Genomic DNA, 27,692 nt, shown 5'->3' on the forward strand with positions numbered 1-27,692 from the left:
GTGACATCCAGAGAACCTACCAGTGGCTGGATAAAGTTGGACTGAAAGATAGTACAGAGGCACTAATCATGGCAATACTGGAACAAGGTCTACCATACCAGGCAAGACCCCAGGTGTAGGCTGTGCAAAGATGCTCCAAACCGGGGGTCTTGTCCCTAGATGCGGGGCGATCGTGGCTCAAGATCGCCCCGCATCTAGGGACAAGACCCCCGGTGCGGGGCGATCTTGAGCCACGATCGCCCCGCATCTAGGGGGCAATCGTGGCTCAAGAGTTGGGAGCCTTGTAATTGGTTCGAGCCCCGGCTTGGACAGTCTCGGTCATTGTGTCCTTGTGCAAGACACTTCACCCGTTGCCTACTGGTGGTGGTCAGAGGGCCCGGTGGCGCCTGTGTCCGGCAGTCTCGCCTCTGTCAGTGCGCCCCAGGGTGGCTACAATGTAGCTGCCATCACCGGTGTGAATGGTGATGGCATGGGTAGATGTGTGAATGGGTGGATGACTGGTTGTGCAAAGCGCTTTGGGGTCCTTATGGACTAGAAAAGCGCTGTACAAATACAGGTCATTTACAAACCAACCAGACATAGAAGCGCTGCACAAGCAGAAGACAACGGCTGCAGTGATAGCTGTAGCTATACTGCGTGAGGAAGAGGGAGCTCTAGAACATTCTGAGAGAGGAGCTCTGAAAGACACGGAGGGTCAACAACAGTGACCCCCATGCTGGGCATGCCAGGATTAACATTTGACAACTCCTGTTAAACGATATCACAGCAAAGCATGTAATCGACACGCTGGTCCACAGTGTCCAGTGTGAAATGGACATGCAATCTAGTTTTGTTTGCACCCTTTTCTGTTTATTTAATGTTGTGTATGTAACGGTGACTTCAGTAACAGCAACCAGGGAAACTGGTAAAAAAGAGAAAGTTGACTTGTTGCTTACTGGACTCTGACATCTCCAGTCCAACAGCTGAAACCAGAAACGATGCAAATCAAATTTCAAGTGAATCTTTCAGATATTTGAATTATTGTGTGCTTACAAACTGAATGAGTTTGACTCCTTCACAAAATAAATAACATCTCTGCATCAGAGAGTCAAGTATCACACGAGCAGGCTGGCATGCAGGGACTGCATTTGTATTCACCTGGCAGAGCGCATCCTTCTATCCTAGCGTCTGAAAATCAGATCGTAGGAGCAATGGTAGAGTTAGAAAGCATGTGGAGAGGCCATTAAACTTGGCAACAAACAATACATTTTTGTCAGTCCACAGCTTCAAGGCATTCGCAATCTGATATTTACATGCATTTATAATAAAAGTGCTGTTTGAATATGAAATGTTTTTGTGTAAATATCATCACTCGTGAGCAGGAAGAAATTGAAAAACTTTAATGGCTTTTTGGGTGTACTTTTACATGCATAAAAAGCAAAAGACACCATGAAAAAACAAACTACCTCTTTGTTTTATTATCTTTACATTCCTCTCAAAAACAAACTGGAGTTAAAACCAATTAGTACATGCGGAGATAATGAAAGATAAAAACACATAATTGTTGATAATTGCGATTTAAACTATTTCATACAAATGTTTGAACAAAGAATTGCCTTGAAAAAAAACAACATTGGCAACAGATGATTGAAAAACAAATCCTAACTTTACATCACAAGAATTCCAATGCAAAGAAACCTTAAGACATCAAAAAAGCTCAAATGCTGGAAGTTACAGGCAAAACAAAAAAGTCCGTAAACTTGGGCACAGACTTTTGGTTTGAAAGGATTCAGTAGGTGCTGCGCTCGGGTCTAAACTTTGTACAGTAAATTCTATCATACACTTTGACAAAGTCACTGAAATCCCCCAAAAGTAAACTAACATTAAAATAGACAGGTTTCTGCACATATTTACTTCATGTCAAAGCAGTGTGAAAAACTTTATTTTGTAATTCTTCCTGTTTCCTGTTCAAATATTTTAGTATTGCTGGAAAGTCTGGACATAAAACTAAAATCAATCAAAGAGCCATGTAATGAGTGGTGACATGTTTATTTGTTGCTTGTAGATGTCCTCACCACGTTTAGAGTCATTTTAAATTTTGATCTTTTGTCTTCATACATAAACAAAAAACACGAATTTTCTTGATCTCTATGCTGCTCCCGTGCTGACTACTGCATCACTGTGCCAACGTGTAATTACTCATTCATTTAAAACATTTAAAAACAACACCTTCTTTTCTTTGTTAGGGGACGGCCTAATAGTTACTGCACTTTAAAATACACAGAAACAATAATAAAGATGAAACTAAGGAAGCTCTCGATGAGCTACGTCTTCATTTGCAGTCGCAAACCGCTGATGAAATCAATGTTACAGATGTAAATATTCCAAAATATATTTCTTAATTGCTCCATCTGTTATATCTAATTAGATTTGTTTAACTTAAATCGATTTGATCTAATTTGACATTATTATACTTTAATATAACACCTCCCCCACAGTCACTGAATGAAAAACCACTCTAATCACAGTTTTTTCAGTCAATGGTTTTGGCAGACATGCAGGTGGTGAATCAACTTTATTAACAGGAATGATCAAAGACGTGAAGGCTTTAATTCTAGATGTGTTGAATATTTAGGGCCTTATGATCCATGTCTTATAATAACAGTCAGTGTTGTGTGTTCTACCAAACCACGATCACAGCAGTGGTGACAATGTGCAAACAACACACATCAGTTCTGCGCGTTAAACCTGGAAAGGACTGCGTCTCCAGTAAAGCCTCGACTCATTGGTGGTTTCCTGCAGGTTCTGTTGGGGTACTGACGTCTGCGACACGCACAGCACTTCCTGTGCCACCTACTACAGCAGCAGCATGCGTCTGCCAATCCACTGTTACGTCCATTCAATACGTGTGGTTATTTGTGCTGAAATTATTCAAGAGGAATCACGAGGGTAGTGCCACCAGTTTGAGTTTTGTGGCTATAAATGAACATATCACCATCATTTATGAAACAAAAGCACAGAACTGGAAAATATTTTAAGGCTTAGTTCAAGTATTAATCTAACAGCATTTATACTGATGACGCCAATAACCTTGATAAAATGAACTGGAGGTATTCATGGTCCCAAGAGGATGAACACTTGTGGTTTTGACCAACTCTTCTTTTCACCAGTATCCAGCCCTGCGAGGCCGAGGCTGCTCTGCTCTCAGTGTCCTTGTTGGACATTCAATAAATGTTAAAGCGGAGGATGTTGGACATGTTGAACGTGCCGTCCTAACACACATCTGTGAATTTGGTAGATGTAAAAGTTTTCTGTGTCTTTCAATATTCAAATCCAAATGAATTTTTAAAAAATGAAAGAATTCGACACTGGAAAATGTTTAATTTCTTCATGCTTTGTATCCTGTTAACATCAGGTCACAATATGCGTCTACAAAGTGTGTGTGGTTTTTATCCAGCTAGTGATTCGGATGTTTATTAGTCACATGTGTATTTTACTACAAAGAACTTTGGCCTTGAACACATCAGCAGGACATTTAACTTTTTAATCATCAGTCTGCATCCTGTGTGATCTATACACATACAGTGTCTGTAGCTTCTGACAGTTTTAGGTTTTGTGTTTGCTGTGTATTTAATAATCATAAGAAATAAAGTAAATCATTACCATATGAACATGACTCTTCAAAGCCCCACCCACCCCGCAATCCCCCAAACTGATGTTCCAAGTCAGAGAATTTCACAAAATTTCTAAATCAATATTATTATTCTTACTAAGCTATTTAACATCAAAATATCAAAACGACTTAATAAACTTCTGAAAATGTGCGTCGCTTCACCGCAGTTAACGCCAGCCCTGCTATTTAAACCACGTTTGGCACAGCTTCACTCTCCACCTGTTTTTGAGGGCTGTCAGCAGTAAACTGGGACCTGTGTCCAGTTCAGCTCGCACAAAGGCATTAAACACGTTGTGTCTGGTCAATATGAGGAAGGAGAAAAAACCTTCATCCATGTCCAGTTCAAGGAGAGTTCCAATATCTTAGACAGCCGTCTCCTGATCCTCTCTCTGTATCATCTGGTAATGCTGTCTGTTCTCCAGGTACGCTGCCAGTTCAGCATCTTCAGCCTTCTCCGCCCTGTTCTTAGGAGTATCACCCTGAAAAAGAGACATTACACTCAAAAATGAATATTTTTGCATGACAAAGAGCTTTGTGTTAGCCCACTAAACTTGGTTTGCATTAAACTGTTTACATGATCAAAACAAACAAACAAAACTGTGTGTTTAATGCTGCTCAGTAATGCTGCCTTCACTGTACAGGTTCCTCCCAGTTTCTGAAATGTTGCATTGCATACAAAGAAATGTAAACGCAGAAAACGAAGCTTTTTAGGAACGTTTCTCATTTGCTTCCCTGTGTCGGAGGCGGCCCAACACAGAGCAACCAGCTCACCAATCAAGACTCGGCAGTGCACTGAAAACCAAAGAACTGAGGATAGAAGCTGCTTTACAGTGTGGGTGCTTCATTTGTGTCGTATTCATGTTGTTGGGACATAAATCTATTTACTTAATTACAATATATGGTAAAAAAATATGACCGCAACTAGGGCTGGGCGATATGGCCCAAATTCATATCTCGATCTTTAGCTGGATATACGATATATATCTCAATATTTATTTAAAACCATAAAGTACGAACAAAACGAGAGTTTAGTCAAAGCTGTGTCCCAGATCTCACATAGGCAGTTTTATTAACATGCAGCGCAGATGTACGTGCAAAACTTATATAAATGATCAGCATTTGTTAAATAATAATGCTCCATAAATAAAATAAAACTATGTTGTTTTTGTGCACAACAAAAACATCACAATCGTGCAGTCAAAATGTAAACTAACAGACGCTGAGTGTAATGAGCTGCTGTTCTACTGCGTGACTGACAGCCTGGAGTTTGAAACCCTCTTTGTAACCGTGTCTCTTACAGCTGCCATTTGTGGCCCTTATACGCACACAGTACGGTAACATTACGCTGAAGCACAGTACGTATCACTCCGCTCCTGACTACGGTATCTGTAATGCTCCAACAATCCATCAAGCGCTGCAGCTTCGTAGCAAAGTCGTACCAAAACATTTTTGACAGATTGCTGAGCGCCGTGTACATAAAATCGGTTTGCGGTCAGTAAGCACAACCAGAACTCATGCATAAGGCGCGCTGATGATTTTTGAGAAAATGAAAGGATTTTAGTGTGAGGTTATAGTCCGAAAAATACGGTATACGAGTTTTGTAAGGTGGTTTGTTTCGGGGCAGGATGCTGGGAGACGGTCTGGGATGCAGCTTGTTTCACACACTCTTCATTTTGCACTTTTGTTGCTGTTGTAAATGGTGAAAATACTGGTAGTGCTACCTGCACGGCCGTGCAGCCCCACGCACGGGCGACCTGCGGTAACTCGTTAACGGAGATTTGTCGGGTTAATGCAGTTACGGCGTTAACGTCATTTTAGAGTAGCACTGCAGCACTAAAATAATAATCTTCAAATGTTTTCTGTTTGCCGAGCAGCTCCTCTGTGATAGCTGCCGTGTCCGTCCTGTCGCTGCCTGCAGGTGAAGCGATGGGGGGGGAGAGGCAGAGTAACGCAGCGTGGAGACAAAAGTGGACGAAAGAGGCAAACTTGCAGCTCCACAAGTATAATTATAACGTAACAGACTACATCGACATAAACAATATTGTCACATCTCATATAAAAAGATATCGATATATTTAAAAACTCGATGCACCGCCCAGTCCTAACCACAACCATAACAGTGGTCGAGCCATGGGTAGGGTTTACGCTCCAGGAAGAGCCAGAGCCAAGCGGGAGAGAGTCCAAGTGCAGAGACGTTTTAAGATGAAACAAAGTACTTTATGGTGAATGTTAAAACTTCTCGTGTTTCCTCTCTCTACATCCTCCCCCTCTCCTCCCCTCAGTATCTAGGTCATTGCTGAGTCCAGTGAGTTAAGAGCTTTTCCTATGCAGTTAAAACCTCCATAGAAAAACTAAAAGAGAAACATTTGAGACCAGAACACAAACATGTGCTAAAGCCACTGCAATAGTGCCATTTTTGCACTGCATTCACCAAAACGTGCAGTCGTTCATCAGCTCCCCTCTGAAATGCTTCCTGAGCGAGTGTTTCCGACACATGTTCTCCACATACGTGTTGTTCACTACACATTTGTGTTGGTGCTTTATTCTCTGAAAAGGCAAATTCTAGCTGTGTGGATTGTGCTCCTTCGCTGAAACGATTAAAGTAAAGAAGACTCGACGTACTCCGGGGCTGAGAAAGACAAAATGGAACAAAATGTGTGTGAAGCTTTGAAAGGATTTCTGCACAGATTGGTCACAACATGCAGTTTTCTTCCTTTTAAACCACTTCGTTGTACATTCACCTGTGTGCTTCAGCACCGTCTTCTTGCATCACCCGACCTCTCTTAAGCTTTAGTCATGCCTAAAGCTTAAGAGAGGGGTGAGTCACTTATTTACCCAGAAGAGCAGACTGTGCCAGTATACGTCTTTATGGGAAAATCTACAACCCACTAATTTTATCTCTGTGACTGAAACATCGTCAAGTAACTTTTGGACATCTCCATTTTGCAGCCAGCATCGGTGATACTCAGTATATCCAGTAACGAGGGCAGAAATACTGTTTGTATGTAGTTCTGTCATTGTGAGCCACATGAATCAGGAGTCCGTCTGCAAGTATAAAAAGCAATTTGACACTGACAAAGAAGGAGGGCGTTTCCTTTTTGTTTAACAGAGTCGTGGAGAACTGTAAATACTACTGAACCTACCAGCAGGTCTGTTTTCATGAGTGAGGCTCCTGCTTCCACCAGATAATGACAGATAGTCCTGTGACACAGCGACGCAGCCTGATGAAGAACCGTTTCCCCACTGGTGGTCCACGATGCAGCACCAGAGAGAAAAGAAGAGAGCGAGCTGTATTTCATGTATGCTGGGAGTGAAACACAGCTGATGAAGAGGCACCCAGCTGATTCTGTTTGGCTTTTATGTTTATTTTCTACACTTGTTGGAATGCCAGGCAACAGAAAGAGACCAGAGCTAATTGGCATCATCATCAAAGCTTGAATACAGTCAGTTTATTGCAGATAGAGAACACACAAACCTCGTTATTATTCTAAGATTAGTGTTAACATGCAGCCCAAAACAAATCGCCTCAAGTTATTTGTTCCTACTGTAACATCTAAATGTTTCACATACTCACTGTAGCTTTTCAGTGACATCAATCAGCTCACTTGGTGCTGGAAAACAGAGAAGGAGGAGTGACTGTAGAGACACGGGGTTCATCCAACTATGCAAACTGGTTTTTTAACCTTCAGTTTGCAGTATCATCTCATTATTAGCAACAGTGGTGGCAGTATTTTCACAGTCATAGCGCTGTGAGCTGATCCCACCGACTTGACAAATAGAAAAAGACGGACGGACGGACGGACGGATGGATGGAGCTCTGCCACAGCCTGACAGAACTGCACCAGCATGTTTTTCATTACTGTAAATACTAGATCTTCATCTCCACTCGATGCTTTTCTGTTACCATTGTCAAGGATGTAGCGCACCATGTCCTTGCTTCCTGTACTAACAGCATGGTGTAGCAAGCTCCACCCTGACTGGTCCAGGACCGTGAGGTCTGCTCCCCTCAGGTGCAGCTCCTGCAGCTGCAGGTGATATACAGGCGAGATAAACGTTAACAGAAAGGCTTTTTTAACACGATGACAAACTAAATTTGTAATTAAAGTCTAAATGCATCACAGTGAGATGTTAATCCTACTGTTAGCTGTTAACACATGGAAAGGATGCGAAAGGTGTGAGAGAGGTGTCTCAGAGGAACGTGTTTCCATGCAACTTCCTTAAGTTAGCTAGGAACTAATAAATAAATCTGCAAGCACTTATCAGTACTTACCTTCTTCAAGTCCTTGTTCTTCACACAATCCATTAACATTTCTATGAGACAGAGAGAGAACGCAAACACAAAATCACAGCTTCATTGTCACGCTACAGAAAGCATCTGCATAAACAACCAAACATCGTATCATCGTGTCCGTACAAAAAACATGTACGGGCAGTAAATTACATCCACGAGGGTCAGAATATTAGAAACACCTGAGCAGCATCACAAACAACAGCTTCAGTGCTGTGACACAATAATTATTTTATTACATGGATAATTGGTATATTTACTGAGTCATGTTTGTAGTGATAGCTGGCATTTTCTGTTCTAATGGAAATTATGAAGCAAACAGGGATCAGCCACTCTGTGGCTACAGTGCAGTAGCTGAGTGATTAGATAACGCCACAAAGGATCATCATTATATTGAACATCCCCATGAAAACTGTTCAGAGTTGTTACTGGGTGAAACAGTTGGTTGGTGTGTGTCTGTCTAAGCCGAGATATGAGATGAATGTTTATTAGGTTGACCTCAATACTTGCTTTCACTCCCTCTCTCTTTAGTAGCTGAGTCTTAATCCAGTTATGTTAGGCTTAGTGTGTGTGTGTGTGTGTGTGTGTGTGTGTGTGTGTGTGTGTGTGTGTGTGTGTGTGTGTGTGTGTGTGTGTGAGAGAGAGAGTGAGACAGAAAGAGAGAGAGGGGTGCAAAGAGTGAGTGAAAGGAGGGGGAGAGAAAGCGAGCAGACTTCAAAAACCTCTAAGAGCGTTTGTAGCTGTAAGACAAATCAAAAACAACACACACACAGTCGCACACACACAACAAAACCAAACACACACTGTGAATTAAATGAATTTAGCCGAGGGAAAGAATTAAGTAAACCAGAGAAAATAAGATTCAGTCTTACGACACAAGAGAGGAGAAAAGGTAGAAAGAGGACACACAAACACACAAACACTCGCACACGTCACTTGGTCCATTGAACTCTTCAGTTTGATGCAGTCAGCCTGTCTGACCCTTATGGGAGCTGCGTGTGTGCGTGTGGATGAAAGCAGATGTATGCATGTACGCAAGAAAGAAAGCCTGGAGTCACATTTCATTAAAACAAACGGAACGACAACAGGACAAAGCCGAGCCTCACATGTTGAACATCCACTCGCAATCACGCACACAGTGCTGCACCTGAAACTGAGGCTAGTGTTTTACAGTCTGCAGCAGCCATAGAGTCACATTCACTGATGGTTACTGTTTTGCATCACATTAAACTAAATGTGTTCATTTCAGAGTAAAACGCTGGGACATGTTTGCAGAGTGCTGGATTCCTCTTAATCACAGAGGAGTTGTGACAAATTTGGAATCGTCAGACTGCAGAGCAGAGTCACACTCTTCCTGGTGAAGATGCTGGGATTTCCTGCCTTTGTTTACAGTAAATGGATTTTTGTCTTCCTGGCTGAACTATGAACAGCGACAGAGGGTTGGATGTGGAAGCGTTGCTAACCCCACAACATCATTCCTTTTAATCACATGGTTCGCTGTGGCTCATGAAAGAGAACTTATTTGTAGAATAACTGTTGGGATGCATTATTTTTTCATTACTGAACGTGAGTAATCCCTCCCTATTTTTATTTGTTGTCCAGTCTTTTTACAGGAAATCCTCTTCCTGACCTTTTGTCAGTGTGACATTCTTCTTCAGGTGTTTTTGGAACTACACAATTTGTACAGACTTTTGTTGCCTCTGTTTTTTCTGAAGCAGATGCTGAGCATATGGTTGATGTAAAAATACCACAAACAATGGGATACATGATATCCAAATTTCTGGCAATTCAGTAGGTGTAGCGGCGTAGCTGTAGGTCAGGAGGTCGATTAGAAGGTTGGTGGTTCGATCCCTGGCTCCCTCAGTCTGCATGAGCACGACCCCCCTCTGTGATGCGTCCATCCACAGTGTGTGAATGTTAGCTAGAAGCACTTAAAGCGTAGAAGACGGTGCTTGTGTGGCTGAATGTGGCGTGTTGTATAAAGCTCTGAGTGCAGAATAAGAATCAGTCCATTTTAAAACACGTGACCAGTGGAAATATGAATGTGTCCCTATGCAGCAGCTCACTCTCAACTGGCATTTTTCATGAATAACACTCCTGTATTAGCAGTTATTATTGTTATTAATGATGGGACTAATAAAGGTTATCTTATCTTATCTTTAATAACTGACAGCAACAACTGGGTCGTATTCATCTAACACACAAACCTGCTGCCAAGTGAAAACATGCAACATCCCAAAGAAACACAAGCACAGAGGTGCTGACAGAAGAGGAAGCCACGGCCACGACTCCCAGCATGCTAGAACGAGTGCAGGCAGAGCGAGTCGGAGGAAATGTGTCAGAGAAGAAAAGAGTCTTTTTGAGTCTCTTATCTGTCTTTCACACAGACTTGTCAGGTACACGTTCAGCTCTGTGTGGAGCGAAATGTTTGAGTGAAGGAATCAGACATCATTCAGTCAGGTCCTACAAGTTAAGCCCTCGATACTGTGTGTGTGCATTACCTTTTTCTCTCTCCTTTTCTGTTTCGCTCATCTTTTGGCTCTTTTCCCATCTGGAGAAACAATGACAGCAAACACGATGATCACCTGTTCAAAATAACTACTGTGTTCTTTCATGGTTCAGTCACACTGTAGTAAAAACAGCACAGCAACCTGCTTTCAGCCAGGAAACATCAGTGGCTGCACTGAATCTTTTTGGATTCGGTGATTCAAGTAGTTATGGCAACAATTTCATTACCAAGAGTCTGAGCATGCAACCATCACAAGATGACTGCACAAGTCGCCTGGTCAGAGGCAAAAGTGTCTCCAAACAATCACGGCCTGACTCGGACTGCCTACAAATACACAGACTGCAGCCAGACTAGCAGCAGCGTTCTGGTTTCTGCCTCCAGTCTGAATGTTACTGCTCAGTCAGGTATGAATAGGCTGCATGCCAATAATCATCTGTCAGAGAGCAGGGGATGGGTTATATCTGCTTTAATGCAACCTTGAAACCTTTGTCTGAAAACAGTTCAGTTGCTTTGTTAGCTCTTTGTGGAGAGCGATCAGCTGGCCTGGATATTCCATCGTAATTTCATTGTTTTCAGTGAAATCAAAATCGAGGTTTTGGCAGAAAGTGAAGGAATCTTGTTGCTGCCGTTTGGTGTTTAACACTTTCAGTACATATGAATATGAAAAAATAAGGATAAATTATAACAAAGAACAGATTGGGTGGGTCAGTTCAAGCCGGCAGTGTTTCCAGAGTAAACGTTCAGTCTGCAGAAGGTCAGTCTCTGTGAAGTTTGAGCAGACTCTACATGCCATCCCTCCGTCTCCTCACCTGCTCTGTGCAGCTTCATGTATCTTTAATTCAAAAATAACCCCATGTTATTTCTGGGACACTTTTGAAACCCTCTACTTCCACTTCTGCTGGAACTGTCGTATGATGCAAGCAGTGCTTTGTGTGGGATCAGCTCCAGAGGCAGCATCAAAGCAGGAATGTGATATAACCGCGCCCATTGTCTTCGCAGGGTGAAGCATCCTTCAGTATGTTACAGGGCCTTTGGCAGGTGACACAGCTGGATGGCGCTGGAGACTGCGCTCAGGGTAGAACCAGCCAGCGTCGTGTCAGTGATGACGCCTGATTCCCAAACCTGACTTAACAAGAAATGTCTAAAAATGGAGTCCAATAACAAACTCATTCACACTATTGAGATCCTGTTTCTCTTTCTTCTACCTTATTCTAGCTGCTCGGACCTTTGCTGGTTAACTCCTCCCTCAGTTTTCAGCCGATTTTCACCATTCAAACTTTAAACTGTTCTTCTCCTTCCGCTAATTCCTGCTATATCTTTTGGTGCTCATAACTGTTATACTTTTTGTGCCATTTTCTGGCCCATTTTGCTGAATAGGACCATATTATCAGTGTGATCACTAGTTTGGCTTGCCGGGCTGAGCCGTGTTTTAGCTCAGTGAGATGAGCAGCCGTTCTCAGAGCGGGAGGCCCGGGTTCGAATCCCGCTTATGGCAACAATTTCTTCAACTTTTTTTTAAACTGTTTTCAGCAGAATTTTCAGTTTCTTCACCTGTTATCAGTTACCTGAGAACCAGTTTGGCTCAGTGAGATGAGTAGCTGTGACACCAGGAGGCCCGGGTTCGAATCCCGCTCATGGCAACATTTCCTTCCAGCAGACAGTTTAACTTTTTCACCTCTTTTCAGTACAAATTTCTGCTTCTTCACCTGCAGAATTTTCAGTTTCTTCACCTCCTCTCAGCACATAGTTTTACTTCTGCTGTTTCCAGCAGATTCCACTACGAGGCATTCACACTGCATTTTCGCAGGAAATGCAACTTTTTCTAGTTGAATTTATGTTTTTCAACTGATGCCACACATGTTACACCAGTCTGTTAGGAAAGACTTTTTATACTTCCTCATCCAGAAATAAACTGCTCTACTGCAAATTTGTGCGTGTACAAAAATGTTTTTTTTCCCAGACTGAGAGCCAGTGTGCTGTGTAAACAGAGACTATAGCCTAAGATCACAAGTACAGCAAGTGATCTCTCACACAGCTGTTTAGGGTGCAAAACCACTTGTACTCATTACTCAGTGCAAAAACGTTTTAATGAGCACGTTACTTTGTCGCTTTAATGAGTACTATTATGTTTTAATGAGCAGAGATATGTGACTTGACTCAAACTGACTGGTTTCATCATTAATGGATGAAAACTATTAGCAAAACATTAACTCACATCACACCGTCAAGAACAGTCTTCCTCAAATCACATCACACTCCTGAGTGCCCATCATGTCTCCTAGTGCAGCTTAAGTAGAGTTACATGAGGGTTAGAGGAGGACAGCCATTTGTGACCGAGCTACCAAATCAGAAACCTGCCTCATACATATACATGAGAAACTGTAAATGCATCGCTCACAGTTTCTAACGTATATAAAGATAAAGGAGGCAGGCTTCAGAGACACAGAGATATCCTGTATATGATCGACAGGGTTTGTCTGTATTATTGATCTCAGAGTTGTTCTGATTTGGCGCTATACAAATAAAAGTGACCTGAACTGAATAAAGTGTATTTGTGGACAGCATCACACACACACACACTCGGGAGGCTTGGTTTCAACATCAATTATATAAAATCATTTAATACCAAGCTAATCTGGTCCTAACCAAGGAGTCAGTGTGCTATGAGGCGTTCACAGCCTGATGAAAGGTAGAAAAAACTGTTTGTGTAGAGGTATTGTGTACTGATGAAGTGGTTTAAAAGTGTTTTTAAGCATACTTACTTTTGCCTTTGGTTGGTATCCGCAGCTGTTGTGTTGGAACGATGGATACAGCCCGCTCTGCAGAATACATTTAAAAGGTTTCACTGATGCTAAATAGTAAAATCAATACTCTTTGCTGTAAATAGATGAACACTGTTAAAGCTATATGGCCGGCTTCGATGTGTGTGCATTTTATGTTTTATATTTGGAGTAATGGTGTTTGCTGATCGCGTTCCTTCATTTCAAGCATCTTGTTAGTAGTTTGAATTTTTATTACATATTTATTTTTTACATGGGTATATGTGTTTATTCTTTTATTATTGACAAAAGCTTAGAAGAAAATTACATTTTCAAGACTTCGAGATGATGAACTGAACATAATACATGCAGAAATCCAAACATGTGGAAGTTATAATAAATCATTTAAAAAAATATAGATGTTCGTATTCTTTGCACAAACATCATCACACAGACAAAGTTTGGTTAAGCTGAGGAGACGATACAGACATTTATACATCCATATACTCTGATCATCATCGCTGTTATCTTCAAGATCAGTGTTTATCTCGGCATCGTTGGCTGGATGCACCAACAGGGCTTCACAACGTCTGAGGGTTGACGTCAGCATCAGTGATAAACCCAACCTGCTGCTAGCAGAATAGATCAGTTGTTCTTTCATGTCTTGGCAGTCGGTGGACGAGGAAAATATTCACCGACACGAACCAGAAAGATTTATTTATTTTCCAAGTCAAAACTTAGGGTTAGGATTTGTTTGGGGTTATCACTGATGATGACTTAGACCTCCAACGGTTAGCTTCAACAGTTACATTACCATCCACGCTGTTCTGCTGTGCAGTAACACAACACATGGCCAGATTGATAGAAAAACAACTTTAAGAGGATAAAAAGAGCCACAGAGCTGAAGGGTCTTAGACTGCTTAGACCCTCCTCCTCTTTCTCACTGATTCCTCTGTGGTCATTAACCTGACTATCCCTCATCTCTAGTTCTGGAGAGAGACACTGTTAAAAATATAACCCAGCAAGCTGCAGGCTGGAAGCCAAACAGACGAGAGCTGCGACACCAAACACGTAAAAAACACGGTGCATATTTAAGAGTCACTAACCGGCTGAGTTTGCTGGTCACAGGTTCTTTGTTGTGCATCAAAACTTCTGCTTCTGTGCTGTCACTGTTCATGTGCTGCCTTGGGGAAGAACTACAGCAGAACACAAAGGAAACAAAGGTAGAGTGAGCATGCAGCCAGGACTTCGTGTTGCCTGGACAGAAGAAAGAGGCACAGTTCACAGATCCACTGAGCTCTGAAGCTTCACGTATGCATGAAAACACCTGCATGTGAGATCTCAACAACATCCCTGTGAATATTTGACACAGAGAGAGAAATGATGAACCAGTCATGACTTTACAGAGAGACGTGTTTCAGACAGATCTGAGATTCACAGGGACGTTATGAGGAACAAAACATCTTCAGCCTGTCTGCAGCGTCTTGGTCGGTGTGGTTAAAGAAGTAAACGGTGTGATAATGAGCATGATTGAGGTAAAGGCATGGGTAGAGAACAGAGGAAGGAAGTATAAAGCATTTTAAGGGCTGTGAAAGTAGGACAAGCTTAGGGCAAAGCAAGAAGAAACAGCCGCTATGTGAAATTCTCTGAATTTTCAAAACATATGAAACTGGTAGCAGCCGAGGGAGTCTCACAAAGTCCCAAATCTATGGCACCAAGAGAAAATAGAGAGCACACATAGTGCTTTATCCCAGCACTGATGTGGTTGCTCTACCATTGTTCCCATTTTCCTGAAAAGCAAACCTTTGTGGTCATCTGTGTAATACCAGTTCTCTGAGGTGGGAGCAGCATCATGTTGCTGTATCTGCACAAACTCTCAGCCTGCCTTAAAAACACATTGTTGTGATGTGTTAACATTGTTTTTACTCTACCTCACTGTTAACACCAGTATGATGGCACGGTATCCATCAGTGGCATCCAAGCAGGAATCAGTTTAAGCACAGAAGTGTGAGTAAGAGGACTTAACTGACTGTTCATTGATGCAGCAGATTCCTGATGGTTTGCTTCTTCATCAGGTTACATTTGGATATGTTGAGTTGTTGTGTTATTTTTAGTTATCATCAAGCTCCCTTTAGTTTTGAGTCTTTGTCTGTGCAGTCTGTCTTGTCCTCTATGGACTGTTCTCATGTGTCTCTTGTGTTTCATGTCTCCCCAGTCTGTCACATGTTTCATGTCTGTGTGTTCCATGTTGTCAAGCGTGTGTTGTCATGTCATGTCCCATTATGTTGCCTGTGGTCCATGTTCAGTGTGTTTAGTTTTGCTCCCCCTGTGGCGTCATGTTCATGTGTGTCAGCTGTGTTTCCACTTCCCTCATTACCCTTCAGTGTATTTAAGTCCTCTGTCTGTTTTACGTTTGTATGCAGAGTTTTCCACGTCTTCGTTTTCGCCATTGTGTTTCTGTTTTTCTAACAGAATAAAAGGCTGACTCATCTCACCAGGATAAAGAAGCTTTAGGTTTGTCTGAGGTTAACCAGCTGGTTACTACACTGTGTACCCTGCTTGAACCTACCAAACACAATAACATCTGATCATGGATGATACTGCAAAGTAAAAATCTATGTCAGCAGAATCTTCTGTATGTGTGATCAACAGCTGCATATATAAGTTTTGGTCATTTAGGTGAAATGTCTTGTGTAGCAGCCACAGCTCCAAAGCTGCTGCTCCCAGCACAAAACAGAGACTAAAGTCAAGGATTTGTACTGCTCAGCTGTCTTTGTTTATGTTGTTAAGCTCAGCATCATCTTTGTGTCTGTGTCAGTCTACACAAAATAGAAACTTTCTTACAACGGTTTTAAGTTTTTCCCACAAAACAGACTCCAATTTTCCAAAGATTTCCAATTCTTGAGCTCCTGATTATGTCAGTCTTGATGCCAAACTGACAGTAAGTGAAGCTTTCAGGTCAAAATTCATTTAAAAAACTAAATGTTTTGTGTGTAGGTGTCCTTCAGTGTGTTTGCCAGAGAGACAGGAACGGAGAGAAATAGAACAGAGAAAAGTAATTGTAGTGGGAGGAATAACGCTCACCTCTGGCCCTGCGTGGGCAAACCGCTGTGCTGCGTGTGTGTGTGTGTGTGTGTGCTGCGTGTGTGTGTGTGTGTGTGCTGCGTGTGTGTGCTGCGTGTGTGTGCTGCGTGTGTGTGCTGCGTGTGTGTGTGTGTGTGCTGCGTGTGTGTGCGTGTGTGTGTGTGTTGCGTGTGTGTGTTGCGTGTGTGTGTGTGTGTGTCTAAATACAGTAGATTGGTGCGACTCTGGAGTGCTCTGACATGCATTACGTTTCTCTCTCCATCCACTGTTTTCCTGACTATCTTCCTCCTGAACCTCTCTCTCCCTCACTCTGCCCCTCGATCTCATCTCTCCTCCTCATCCTCCCACTCGGTGCACTCAGCATTGCAAATCAACCCGCCAACACTCACACACGCACACACAGCCAAAGGGATTTACTGTCAGGATCAGCAGGTTGTGTTGCTATGCTTATACTCATGTTGTACCTGTTACTTTATTTACTGCCTCTTTCTGTTCCACATGCAAATGTGTGTTCACAGTTTGTAGCTCACATGGCCACAGCCGCTCAGCTGCCAGGAGAAACAGTAAACAGGTTTTTTGTAACATTTTTTGTAACATTTGTTACTTGATGGTCATAGTTTGTGACTGGGACACATCAGATCACACAAAAGACAAGAAATAGAATTCAGGCTCTAAGCTGCCTTCTAACAGTTTGTTAAAACTAACATTAGTAATGAAATCAGTTCTTTATTAACTAACTAATTATGAGAATCTTCATGGGAGCTCATGCTGCTTTAGCTGCATTTTTGTGGCATTTATGATACTGTACGGACGAGAATGTCAATCCAGGATAAAAATGAGTGAAAACCTAAAGTGCTTAGAGTGCATACCACAAGAACTAAATGAATCCCCGGGCGAATCCCTTGCCAGGCCGCCCCTGCTAACCCTCCCCACATTTCTTGGCTGTTTCTATACCGCTGGGGTAAAATGCCAAAAAAGCTTTTTTGATACATCATGGCCATCAGAGGAACTGGTAACAGGAAGTAATAGGCCACAAATCCCAGGCCTACTTAGACAAATGGCAAAAGTCATTTTACAGGCATTTTCCTTCCTTTCATCCAGTACAGAGTCGCAGCAGAGCTGAAGCCAGTCACAGCTGTCACAGGGTCCCAGGGAGGAAGCTGAACTACCCGGGAAGAACATGCAAACTCCACACAGAGGAGAAGCAGCCTGGCGTCAAACCCAGGACCACCTTGTGTGAAGTGACGACCCACTGTACCAGTTTGCACACTGTGCTACACAAAACTGATGTAATCTGTGCAAAGACTGTAAAAACATACAGTGGGTGTGAAACTAGTGAAAAGATGATGAAAGAAACATTGCAATACATGCTTGTATAATAATAATAATAATTAGTGTTCTAAACATACTGATGTGTATTTGTGCAACACTTGATGAGCAGAAAAACATGACAAGTGCACTGCTCTGTAGAGAATGGATAATAGTCTGAGAGTGAGCATCATATTATATTTGATGGCTAGACATTTATAAAATTAGTTATTTGGATTTTGGAGTGATAGCAAATGCAATTACGCCCACAGTGCTCTACAAAACATTGTGTTGTTTGTGGCAATTGTTAGGAGTCTAAGTGTTTTAAAGCCCTAGATATGGATTCATCTACTGTCAGCTGGCTTTAACTGGTTATAGTTGCTGTAACTGAAATAATAAATATCTGAGATACTAACCACAGATGTGGCTGTCACAGATGCCTCAAATGAATCTGCATGCAAGGACATCTCAGACATCTCTGTTGTTTAGCCAGTGAAGCTTAGTTCAGACCAGTGAAACAGGCAGCACGAAAGGGTTAAAGCATTCCAGTATTCAGTAAACTGGTTAATTATTTATTATTCATTAGCAGTTTGTTTCTTTGTTAAGTGACTCCAGTAATTATATTTATACATTTTAATTTGAGATATAAATTAAGTTTCATTTGAAATAATCTTTTCCTTTAAAGAGCAACCAATCCTTCAGAGTCAACCCAACACGGTTCCAACACTCTTCTGTTGTCTAAAAACATTAGAAACACTTCATAAAGCCACAGTCTTGCACTGGGTGTCAAGTTACTTCATGATGATGACCATTTATAAGCACTGTATTTCAGCACAATCTGATGAATTTCATGGTTAGAGGGCTTCCTCATACACAACAACCACAGCCAGGTTTGGAGAGGCATCCTCAAGAACTTCAAAGGCCATGGCTCCAACAGTAGCCTCACACTAGCAGAGGAGCTCAACAACTTCTTTGCTCAGTTTGAGACCAAAGAAGTTGATTATCATATAAATGGCGGTAAAAAACGGCACGATCGTAGACTCATGTTTTCAACCCAGCTGCGACAGTCGCGGCACAGCTCGCCATCTTAAAAAAAGTACAGAGCTGCACGACCACCCGATGTGCCACAAAGATTGTGTCTTGTGAAACAGGATGTGATGTGAAAATTATCACCAGATACCCGCAACACAAGCGACGCGGCAAGAACAAAAATGGCTGGAGAGAGTTCAACCCCAGGAGAGCTGCTGACCTTGACGGCATCCCAGCGACTGTGGACAAAGCCTGTGCGGATCAACTGGCAGGTATCCTTACCAGGCTGTTCAGCCTCTGACTCATGCCACTGTTCCCACCTGTCTGAAGGCCTCCACCATCATTCCCATTCAAAAGACTGAAATATACACCGTCAATGACTACAGACCTACAGCCCTCACATCAAGTCATCAAGTGTTTTGAGTGGATGGTGTCAACCGGTTTGCTTACTGAGCAAAAACGGTCCATGGAAGATGCCATCACCACTAAACTGCCCCGATCAGTCAGACTCGGCCACCACCTCGCCACTCTACTGTGACTCAGCACCGGATCTCTACAGGGCTGCCTTCTAAGCCTCCTACTGTACAGCCTGTCCACACATGACTGTACACCACCCACCCAACGTCATCAAACGTATGTCGACAACACCTCCGTGGTTACACTCATGTCTGACGGAGATTAGACAGCCTACAGGGCGGAGGTAGAGAACTTGTCCCACTGCTGCTCAGAAAATAACCTGAAACTGAACGAGCTTAAAGCAAAAGAACTCAACATGAAGTTCAGGAGGCACAGACAGGTCCACTACCCTCCCATTAGAGGGAGAACGAGTGGAATCGGGCTCCACCTTCAGGTTCTGGACACCTAAATCTCCGCTCATCTCATTTGGAGCCACAACACCATAAACTCTGGTAAAGAAGACCCAGCAGTTGCAGCACTTCCTCTGTGTCATGAGGAAGAGTAACTGGGACCAGAGGCTGCTACTGGGTTTCTACCACTCCTCAGTGTTTGGTATGCAGGGGTCACAATTGAGAACAAGAAGGCTGCGCAGCCACCAATCGGAGACTGGGTAACCTTCATCACTCAGGCCACTCACACCGACTCTACTCAGACCGAGTCCTTTACACTACTCCCCAGCACTTTGCAACCTGCTCTCTATTTGTGCTTCTCTCTTATTTTGTATATTTTTTCTACTCTTTCTATTTGTATATAATTTTCTTGATGTCCTACTATTCATATTTTATTACTGCACAGTTGGTGTGGAGCACCCATAATTTTACTGTACATGTACAATGACAATAAAGAGCTATTCTATTCTGTTCTATTCTAAGTGCAAAAAAACACATTTAAGGAAGACCAATAGGAAGACCAGAACTGCTTAAATTCCATTAAAAGGGATGGAAGTTAGACCATTAGAAACTTCGACTTTGTTCTGATGAACACTAATTTGAAATGGTGTAAAACATGGAGCTGGAGGTAGGATGGATTTGGGAGTCTTTCTCACTGACATATTCAGAATTCAAGACAGCACTTAACCAACATCTTAAAGAGACATAACATGCCATGTGGTTTCTGCTTTGTACCTCAACAGGAAAACGAGCAATAATCCCACCTCTGCCTCTGTAAGACCTGCGTGACCAAGAAGTACCATCAACCAAGCAACTACTTTCAGCTTTCCTACCCTTACAAGCTCTGGGTAGTGTGTGTCTGGGTAGAAATGAGCTTCCTCCAAAAAGTGTCTGGGCTCTTAGTGGTAGGATGGAGAGTAGAGCTGCTACTCCTCTACACTGAAAGGAGAAGGTTGTGATGGTTTGAGGATCTGATTAGGATGCCTTGTGTATGCTGACCATGTCCTACAAGGAAGAGGCCTCTTGCAGGTCCCAGACACACTGGGGAGATTACCTTTGTTACCTTGCTTGGGAACACTTTGTTGCCCCCCCGGGCTGGCAGGGTGATCTGAACTCAGGTGAGTGACAGATGGATGAGTGAACTACAAAGTTTGAGGATTTTCATGTTTTAGAAAATTCAAATGTGTTATTCAATTATTTTGATCTTTTTACTCTATAATGCAAAACATGAGTAAAAAACAGTGGAAAGTCTTATAATAAATAGATGTGCTGAAACCTTTCACTGGTGCTGTATTTGAGGAATGTTTTTCAAGATTTTCATCCTTAGATCAAACCAATGAAGCCGAGTGCCACAGGCAAACACAGAGATGTCAGGAAGATGAAAACACATCTTTGGCTTGGTTCTTTTCATGGGATTTCTTTACTGTAAGAAAATATTGAATAAAACCAGTTTTCTCCCCAGAAATTCTTGATCCTCTCACTCATAATCTGCTTACCCTCTTCTCATTTTGCCTCACGAGAATTGTTTATGGAGCATCAACAGACAGCTGTAGGTAAGGAATTAACCTTCACGAGTCTATGGTACATGGTTAATAATATGAAAATACGAGTAGAATACAAACGTGTTGTCTACAGATCTCAAGACCCACAGACACAAACATATGCAAACACAAGCTAACATAATGATGACAGATTTTCTCAGTAGGAAAAGAAACTGAACTCATCCATTTATGCACGATTAGATTTTATAGGCACTAAAACACAAAGTGCCACACTGAACTAGGAACTTCCAATCCCCCAAATCTACATTTTTATATATTTAACTAAAATTATGAAATAAAATAATAATTAAAACTTTAAAAAGGACCCAGGTTTTTGACATCAATCTATACTTTTTCCCCAGGTCTGGCCTGGCCCACTGCTTTAGTCTTTGAAACAACAGACTGACTTTCATTACTGGACCACAACACAACATTGGCTTCCTTGTTTTGTTTCATTTTTTAGAACCAGAAACATAGAAGCAGGGTGAGAGCAACAGACACACATTAAGGACGCATTTGTGTTTAATGTGCGTCTTTACCTGGGAACAGAGCATGAAGGTGAGTCGGAGGAGGAAGCAGCAGTGTAGACTAAAGCATCAGTGGAGCTCTGACTAGAAGTGTTGTCCCTGGAGAAGCTTTTAGGTCATGAAATAGGCCCTACAGAGTATTTCGTTTGACAGCAATACGAGATGACTCTTGGAATCAGCTTATTTTGTGTATAATAATAGAGGGTTTCTTGTTGGTTATTTAACTTTTACAGAGAGTGAGTGGGGGAGACTCACAGCCAGAGCACGTAGGTCGGACTCGAGCCCAGGTGGCTGCATTTCAGCCGCATGGTATCATTGTAAACATCTATATTTATGGACTGTCGTGGTTGTTGTCCAACTACAGAATTCGCCACAGAATTATTTAAAAGGCTGTAATAAGAAAATTATCAAAGGAAGAATAATTAATACTTTTCTCATGTAAATTTTGGTTGTAAGTAACTGTAATTGGCAGACTATTTCTATTGATTTATTGATTACTTCAAGGAGTCAAAGTAAGGCCACGCTTTTCCTTCTCCTCCTCCAGCGTTATGCACTGCAATGTATGGAACAAAGAAAAAATGTTTAATGAAAATTCAGCTTAGTCACAACTGATTTACCTGCTGTTTACTGGGCTAGGGGCGGGGTTAACCAGGTCGGCCATGGCTGAGGGGGAGGTGCCTACAGTTGTCATGACAACAAGTTCAGGGTCCAGGATGAAGATCTCTTCCTGGGAGATTTCTGATACGTAGTTGAGATGTTCCTGAAGGTTTTAGCAAAGAATCAAACGAGAAGGCATCATTAAGGTCACGGAGTGAAAATGACTAAAAACTAGAACACAGGTGGTGAAACCTTACCTGTGCTCGGTCGATCCTGTAGAAACGATCGGCTGTCGTGGCTGAGGAGACACAAAAGACGGTTTTAGCCAAATAAAGACAACGTGGGAAAATTACTATTCCTGTAAGCATGTCTCAAACTCAGCTCATTTAAAGCAGATTGCTGCAGGCGGTCATTAAGGTTCAGGTCAGCAAATAACTTTGAACATTGTTAATCTGTACATATGCTAGCTCCCACCTCCTGTGCCAATTACTGTGGGAAACCAATAGCCTGCAGAGTAACAAGATGAGACGCTGCCCCCACAGGGTGAGAAACTGCTGTTTCTTACACCATAAAATAATTGTATTTTATTTCAGTGTAATAGGGAACTCGCATTCATTTTGTGAAGACCAAATCAATGACTACTGTGATGCAACAATGACTTTCTAACCAGACTGCATTTTTGTCCCATTGCACCGAGTTCACCTTTGTTCTGCATCATTATAATGAACATGGACCAGTTTAATTCATGGTCCAGCACAGCCCAGCAGCTGGTAACACAACTCCTTTCACACCATTCTAGGAATGTTATTCTAAAGCCAGATTCTGTGCAGTTTGTCCATCTGAGCAGCTGGTGGAGGAAATATAGTCTAATATAGGAAGAACTGATGAAATTCTTTGATGTCATGAATACAGTCATACAGTGAAATAACTTAATAACAAACAAATGTGAAAAGTACAAACAAACAATGTAGTTTTTCAAAAGCACTTAAACATATCAGCCATGTGTGTAAATCCTCTGTTGGGTTAGAGCAGAAGTAGCACTGATCACATGCGCCCTCCTCAAACACATCCTCCTTATCTCTCTGTCAGGTAGATGCTGCATCTTTTTAAATCCAGTTTTCTGCTCAATGCCAACAGGACACAACCCAGGCAGAGGTGTGTGTGTGTGTGGGGGGGTTGTGTTAATGTGCATGCACATTTAGCATTGTGTAGGAAGCCTGGTCTTTCTCTATGATATTTTTGGCAAGTTGCTCTGAGAGATAAATATTCATGACATTCTCCAAAACCCAGGATCTGATGGGACTATGTTTTATGTTATTTTGAGGAAGTGCTAACACAGAAACCTGTTTACATTAGAGAACTGTGTCAGCATTTGTCCTGCTCACACTGCCTGTGATAATGCTGCATGGACCTACGATACGATTTTCTAACAATTTGAACATTTGAAATCTACACAAAACAAAAGCAGAGTACAGATCTTGATTGTAGGTCACTGACTGCGTTCTTACAATCAGATACACATTTCACAGCAACATGTGGTGCGAGAGATCTGGTATTGCTTGCACAAGATTGAAAAGGGGCACTCAAAATGTAACAAGTTGTGTGTTTGTCCATTTCTCCCAGTGGAACACAAAAAAACACCAGTAATGTGACTTCATCACTGCCTTAGAACAGAAGACAGTAAACTTAATCTGCAACATTTGTAAATGACTATAAACATGATTCCTCTGCCATTATGCTTATGAATGCATGCATTCATTATATGACACATCCATAGCAGCAAAAACATGCATGACTGATCTGAGCTTCATTAAGTTAATTAAAGACCAACAGGCAGCTGATCAAAACTGAACTGGTAACTGCCATTTCAAACAGGCAAGATGAGTGTTGATAAGAGTATTTATGTATAAGTCATACTCATGAAACAGGATGTCACCATAATATCATCATACTGGGTAAAGATTAGCATAAAGGTAAAAACTACCATTATTAAGTAATACTTACAGTCGAGGAAACACCACTTTGGAGACAATCTCTGTGAGCAAAGATTCTTCGGCTTGGCTGCCTCCTCCTGAATGACAAACAGACACCTGATTACAGGTCAGTGGACGAGAGAGTAAACAGAAGCTGAGCCGACGCGAGGACGAGATCCTCTGGTAATACTGAGTCTTGTTTTTCAAGCAGTCATGGCTTCTTGTTCAGCTCAAAAGTAGTCGTTGCAAATAATCTCCTCCAAATTTACTGCATGATGAATATCTGTTTCGGGCCACATATAAAGCCATGAAAATATAACACGATTACCAGACATCACAACATTGTTGGGATTTGGTTTTAAAATGAATAAATAGAGTCATTTTTACACATTCTCCTACTGTTGAATCTGGAGAAACACCTGCGAGACCTAACAAGCTGCATTCACATTTAAAGTAGATTAAAGTAGATTACTGACCCTCATCAGGTCTGACTGTTAGCTATTTAGATTTAATAAAGACTAACACAATATACATGAACAGAAACATGCACCAACAAAACACTCAGGGACTATCACACCTGACCATCAATACATCATTCAATTCAGTTTTATTTATACAGCGCCAAATCACAACAACAGTCGCCTCGAGGTGCTTTATACTGTAAGGTCGACCCTACAATAACACACAGAGAGAAAAACCCAACAATCATATGACCCCTATGAGCAAGCACTATGGCAACAGTGGGAAGGAAAAACTCCCTTTTAACAGGAAGAAACCTCCGGCAGAACCAGGCTCAGGGAGGGGCGGGGCCATCTGCTGTGATTGGTTGGCGTGAGAGAAGGAAGACAGGATAAAGACATGCTGTGGAAGAGAGACAGAGGTTAATAACAAGTATTATTCACTGCAGAGAGGTCTGTTAAGACATAGTGAGTGAAGTAGAAACTCCCATAGCATCATGGGAATCCCCAGCAGCCTACACCTATTGCAGCATAACTAAGGGAGGATTCAGGGTCACCTGGTCCAGCCCTAACTATATGCTTTAGCAAAAAGGAAAGTTTGAAGCCTAATCTTGAAAGTAGAGATAGTGTCTGTCTCCCCAATCCAAACTGGAAGCTGGTTCCACAGAAGAGGGGCCTGAAAACTGAAGGCTCTGCCTCCCATTCTACTTTTAAATACTCTAGGAACAACAAGTAGGCCTGCAGAGCGAGAGCGAAGTGCTCTAATAGGGTGATATGGTACTACAAGGTCATTAAGATAAGATGAATGATGTCATCGCACATTAGGGCCAAGTCCCATGGATGGACATGCATTCAAGAAGTTGTAGCTTACTTTTCACTTCACATCCAGCTTTAGTTGTAAGGGGTCTCTGCAACAGCAGGTTGTCTTTTTAATGAGCCTTTACTGAGTGGGCACATCCTGCCTACTGAAGACCTTTAAATTGTCTTTGGCAATTTAAAAAATAAAGAGCTGTGACAGGTTTAATCCTCACATCCTACAGCAAACAACGTACAATAAAAATACAAAATCGTCTACAAAGCAAACCAGTTTAGTTTTAGTCATAAAAATAGATTTCAGTTTGCAAACAACAAACGTCGCATCAGGATAAAGCAGACGTAATCGCTGTTCCCTGTGAGCAGGTGCGATACAGCAGGCCCTGGATGTGTCCTGTACACATCCACTCACATTATCTTCTCGAGTCATAATGTCAAAAACTTGTGACAAGAAGAAAGTTGCACTTCTTTATACAGCCTCATTACTGCAACTTTTTGTATGTTGATATGGCGCAGCCTTTTTTACATCCAGTCTCCAATTAGTTTAGAATGCAGCAGCAGGACTTTTTAACTAGATCAAAACACAGACAGCACATTACTGAGATTCCTGCCTCCCTGCTCAGTTTCCCTGTTAGCTGTAGACTGAAGTTTGAACGCTTGTTCTCTGTTTACAGAGAAGCAAATGGTCTGAGCCTGGTATCTGTGAACTCCTGCCCCCGTACAACACAGTCAGACACCTAAGATCTCCAGACCAAAGCCTGCGTCTGTCCCACAGATACACCGGATTATGAGTGAAACAGCAGAATCAATCATTATTTTTCACTGACTAAAAACACACCATCAGTTCTGGCTGACTTTGTCTGACTTCTCAAACAAACGACTCAACCCCACAGGAAATCCTTTGCTGTGTTTTCAATCCACACCACCTTTGAAAGTATTTGAGGGTCAGGAATATTTGTATATTATAGGTTTATCTTCATTTATGGCAAATGAACATAATCTAATTACAATCTGTGCAGAAGTTTATTATAGAGCTCGTGACCTCCCATCAGTATTTCATTGGAAACTTGTCAAAATATAGATATATACTGAGTGACCACCTGTAGGTTTACAGATGTGCTGCTTATAAGGTTGGAAATCTGCAGTCAGCTGGATGAGGGACGAAACATTTCTCTCACAACGCTGCGTCCAGATGAACTTCCTGGGATTTCCTTACCCGCAGGATTTAAAGTCACTTGTTGCATGCTCCGTTTGTTTATAGATGTATTTAAAGTACTTCTAAGTTTCTGATTCCAGGTTTCTACGTGTAACAAGAAGATATGAGAGATGGGGTGGACGCGAGCTTCAGGGCCATTATGTTGTCCCCCTGTAACATTTCCAGAGTCGTTTGAAGTATAAGGAATCCTACAATCAGAAGAAAGCAAATAAAACTGCTGTTACTTTATGGGGTTTTTTTGAATATCACTCAATAAACTCAGTTTGTTTGTTTGTTGTTTATGTTTCAAGCTTTAATGTGTTTGAGAGCATTTCTCTGTACAACTATGGGAGTGTGCGCCAGATTTCAGCCCCTAGCTTTGAAAAATGTATTTTTAAATGCCAAAGATGGTGGTGCCAAACTATTGATTTTTTAAGTGTAGCTGAAGTTAAGCTTGACTTTTGAAATCCCATCTTTCTGAGGTCATATTTGACCTAAAACTATCTGCCTGACATGGATTAAATAGTCCTCTGGCTCCACTGAAAATTGTACTTTGAAAATATTTGTATGTGCACATTACAAAGAGCTCAAATTTATAAAGAAATGTATCATCATCCTACATGTTTTTCAGGGAGATCAGAGAGGACCTGGTATGGAGTGGCCCAGCTGAATGTAGACTGTGACTTGTGTGGCTCCTAGTAAATGAAACCATTTAATGATTTGCCAGGTAACCCATTTGAGTTCAGCACTGCAGAAAGAAAAAGTCACCTTCCAGTAGAAGTGGCAGGAAGAGGACAGCTAAAGAAAGTTGTGGTTTTCTCCTCTCAAACGGTAACAGAAAGGTTCGCTGGAGTAAACACTCCTGCTCTCCGCTGTTTGTCTTTACTTGCCTAATCCTGCTGTCATGTTCGGTACCAGTCTCAGGCTGAGTAAAATGCCTGCAGGCTTTGAAAGAAAACCTACAAACGCTTCTAAAAAGTTTGACTTATCTGAGTGACTGCGTCTTCTTTGCTTTCTCCGTCTTCACTGTCCTACTTAACCCTTATTCTGCAGCAAGTTCAAAGAAAGCAGACAAAGAATGAGTGAAGTAAAATGCCGACAGTACTGTAGGAAC

The 27,692-nt window shown here is 41.9% G+C and overlaps 1 protein-coding gene across 6 annotated transcripts in view; it reads right to left on the minus strand.

Moving 5' to 3' along the window:
* Positions 1-1,516: 1,516 nt before the first annotated feature.
* LOC146642922 (diacylglycerol kinase zeta-like) overlaps positions 1,517-27,692 on the minus strand; it is a 92,767-nt gene continuing 66,591 nt past the window's right edge. For all 6 annotated transcript variants that reach the window (XM_085399123.1, XM_085399122.1, XM_085399120.1 and 3 more), the window contains 11 exons: positions 24,144-24,210; positions 22,397-22,437; positions 22,160-22,302; positions 14,315-14,404; positions 13,212-13,268; positions 10,442-10,491; positions 7,923-7,963; positions 7,557-7,677; positions 7,227-7,263; positions 6,796-6,895; positions 1,517-4,131 (listed from right to left, as the gene is read on the minus strand). In XM_085399123.1, coding sequence (XP_085255249.1) covers positions 4,015-4,131; positions 6,796-6,895; positions 7,227-7,263; positions 7,557-7,677; positions 7,923-7,963; positions 10,442-10,491; positions 13,212-13,268; positions 14,315-14,404; positions 22,160-22,302; positions 22,397-22,437; positions 24,144-24,210 — 864 coding nt within the window. In that variant the 3' untranslated portion in view covers positions 1,517-4,014. The remainder of the gene's footprint in view (positions 4,132-6,795; positions 6,896-7,226; positions 7,264-7,556; positions 7,678-7,922; positions 7,964-10,441; positions 10,492-13,211; positions 13,269-14,314; positions 14,405-22,159; positions 22,303-22,396; positions 22,438-24,143; positions 24,211-27,692) is intronic.

Source organism: Rhamphochromis longiceps, linkage group LG23 (genome assembly GCF_057381845.1).
Source record: "Rhamphochromis longiceps isolate RC_006_pf linkage group LG23, R_longiceps_female_GT1.1, whole genome shotgun sequence".
In the NCBI taxonomy this organism is placed as follows: Eukaryota; Metazoa; Chordata; class Actinopteri; order Cichliformes; family Cichlidae; genus Rhamphochromis; species Rhamphochromis longiceps.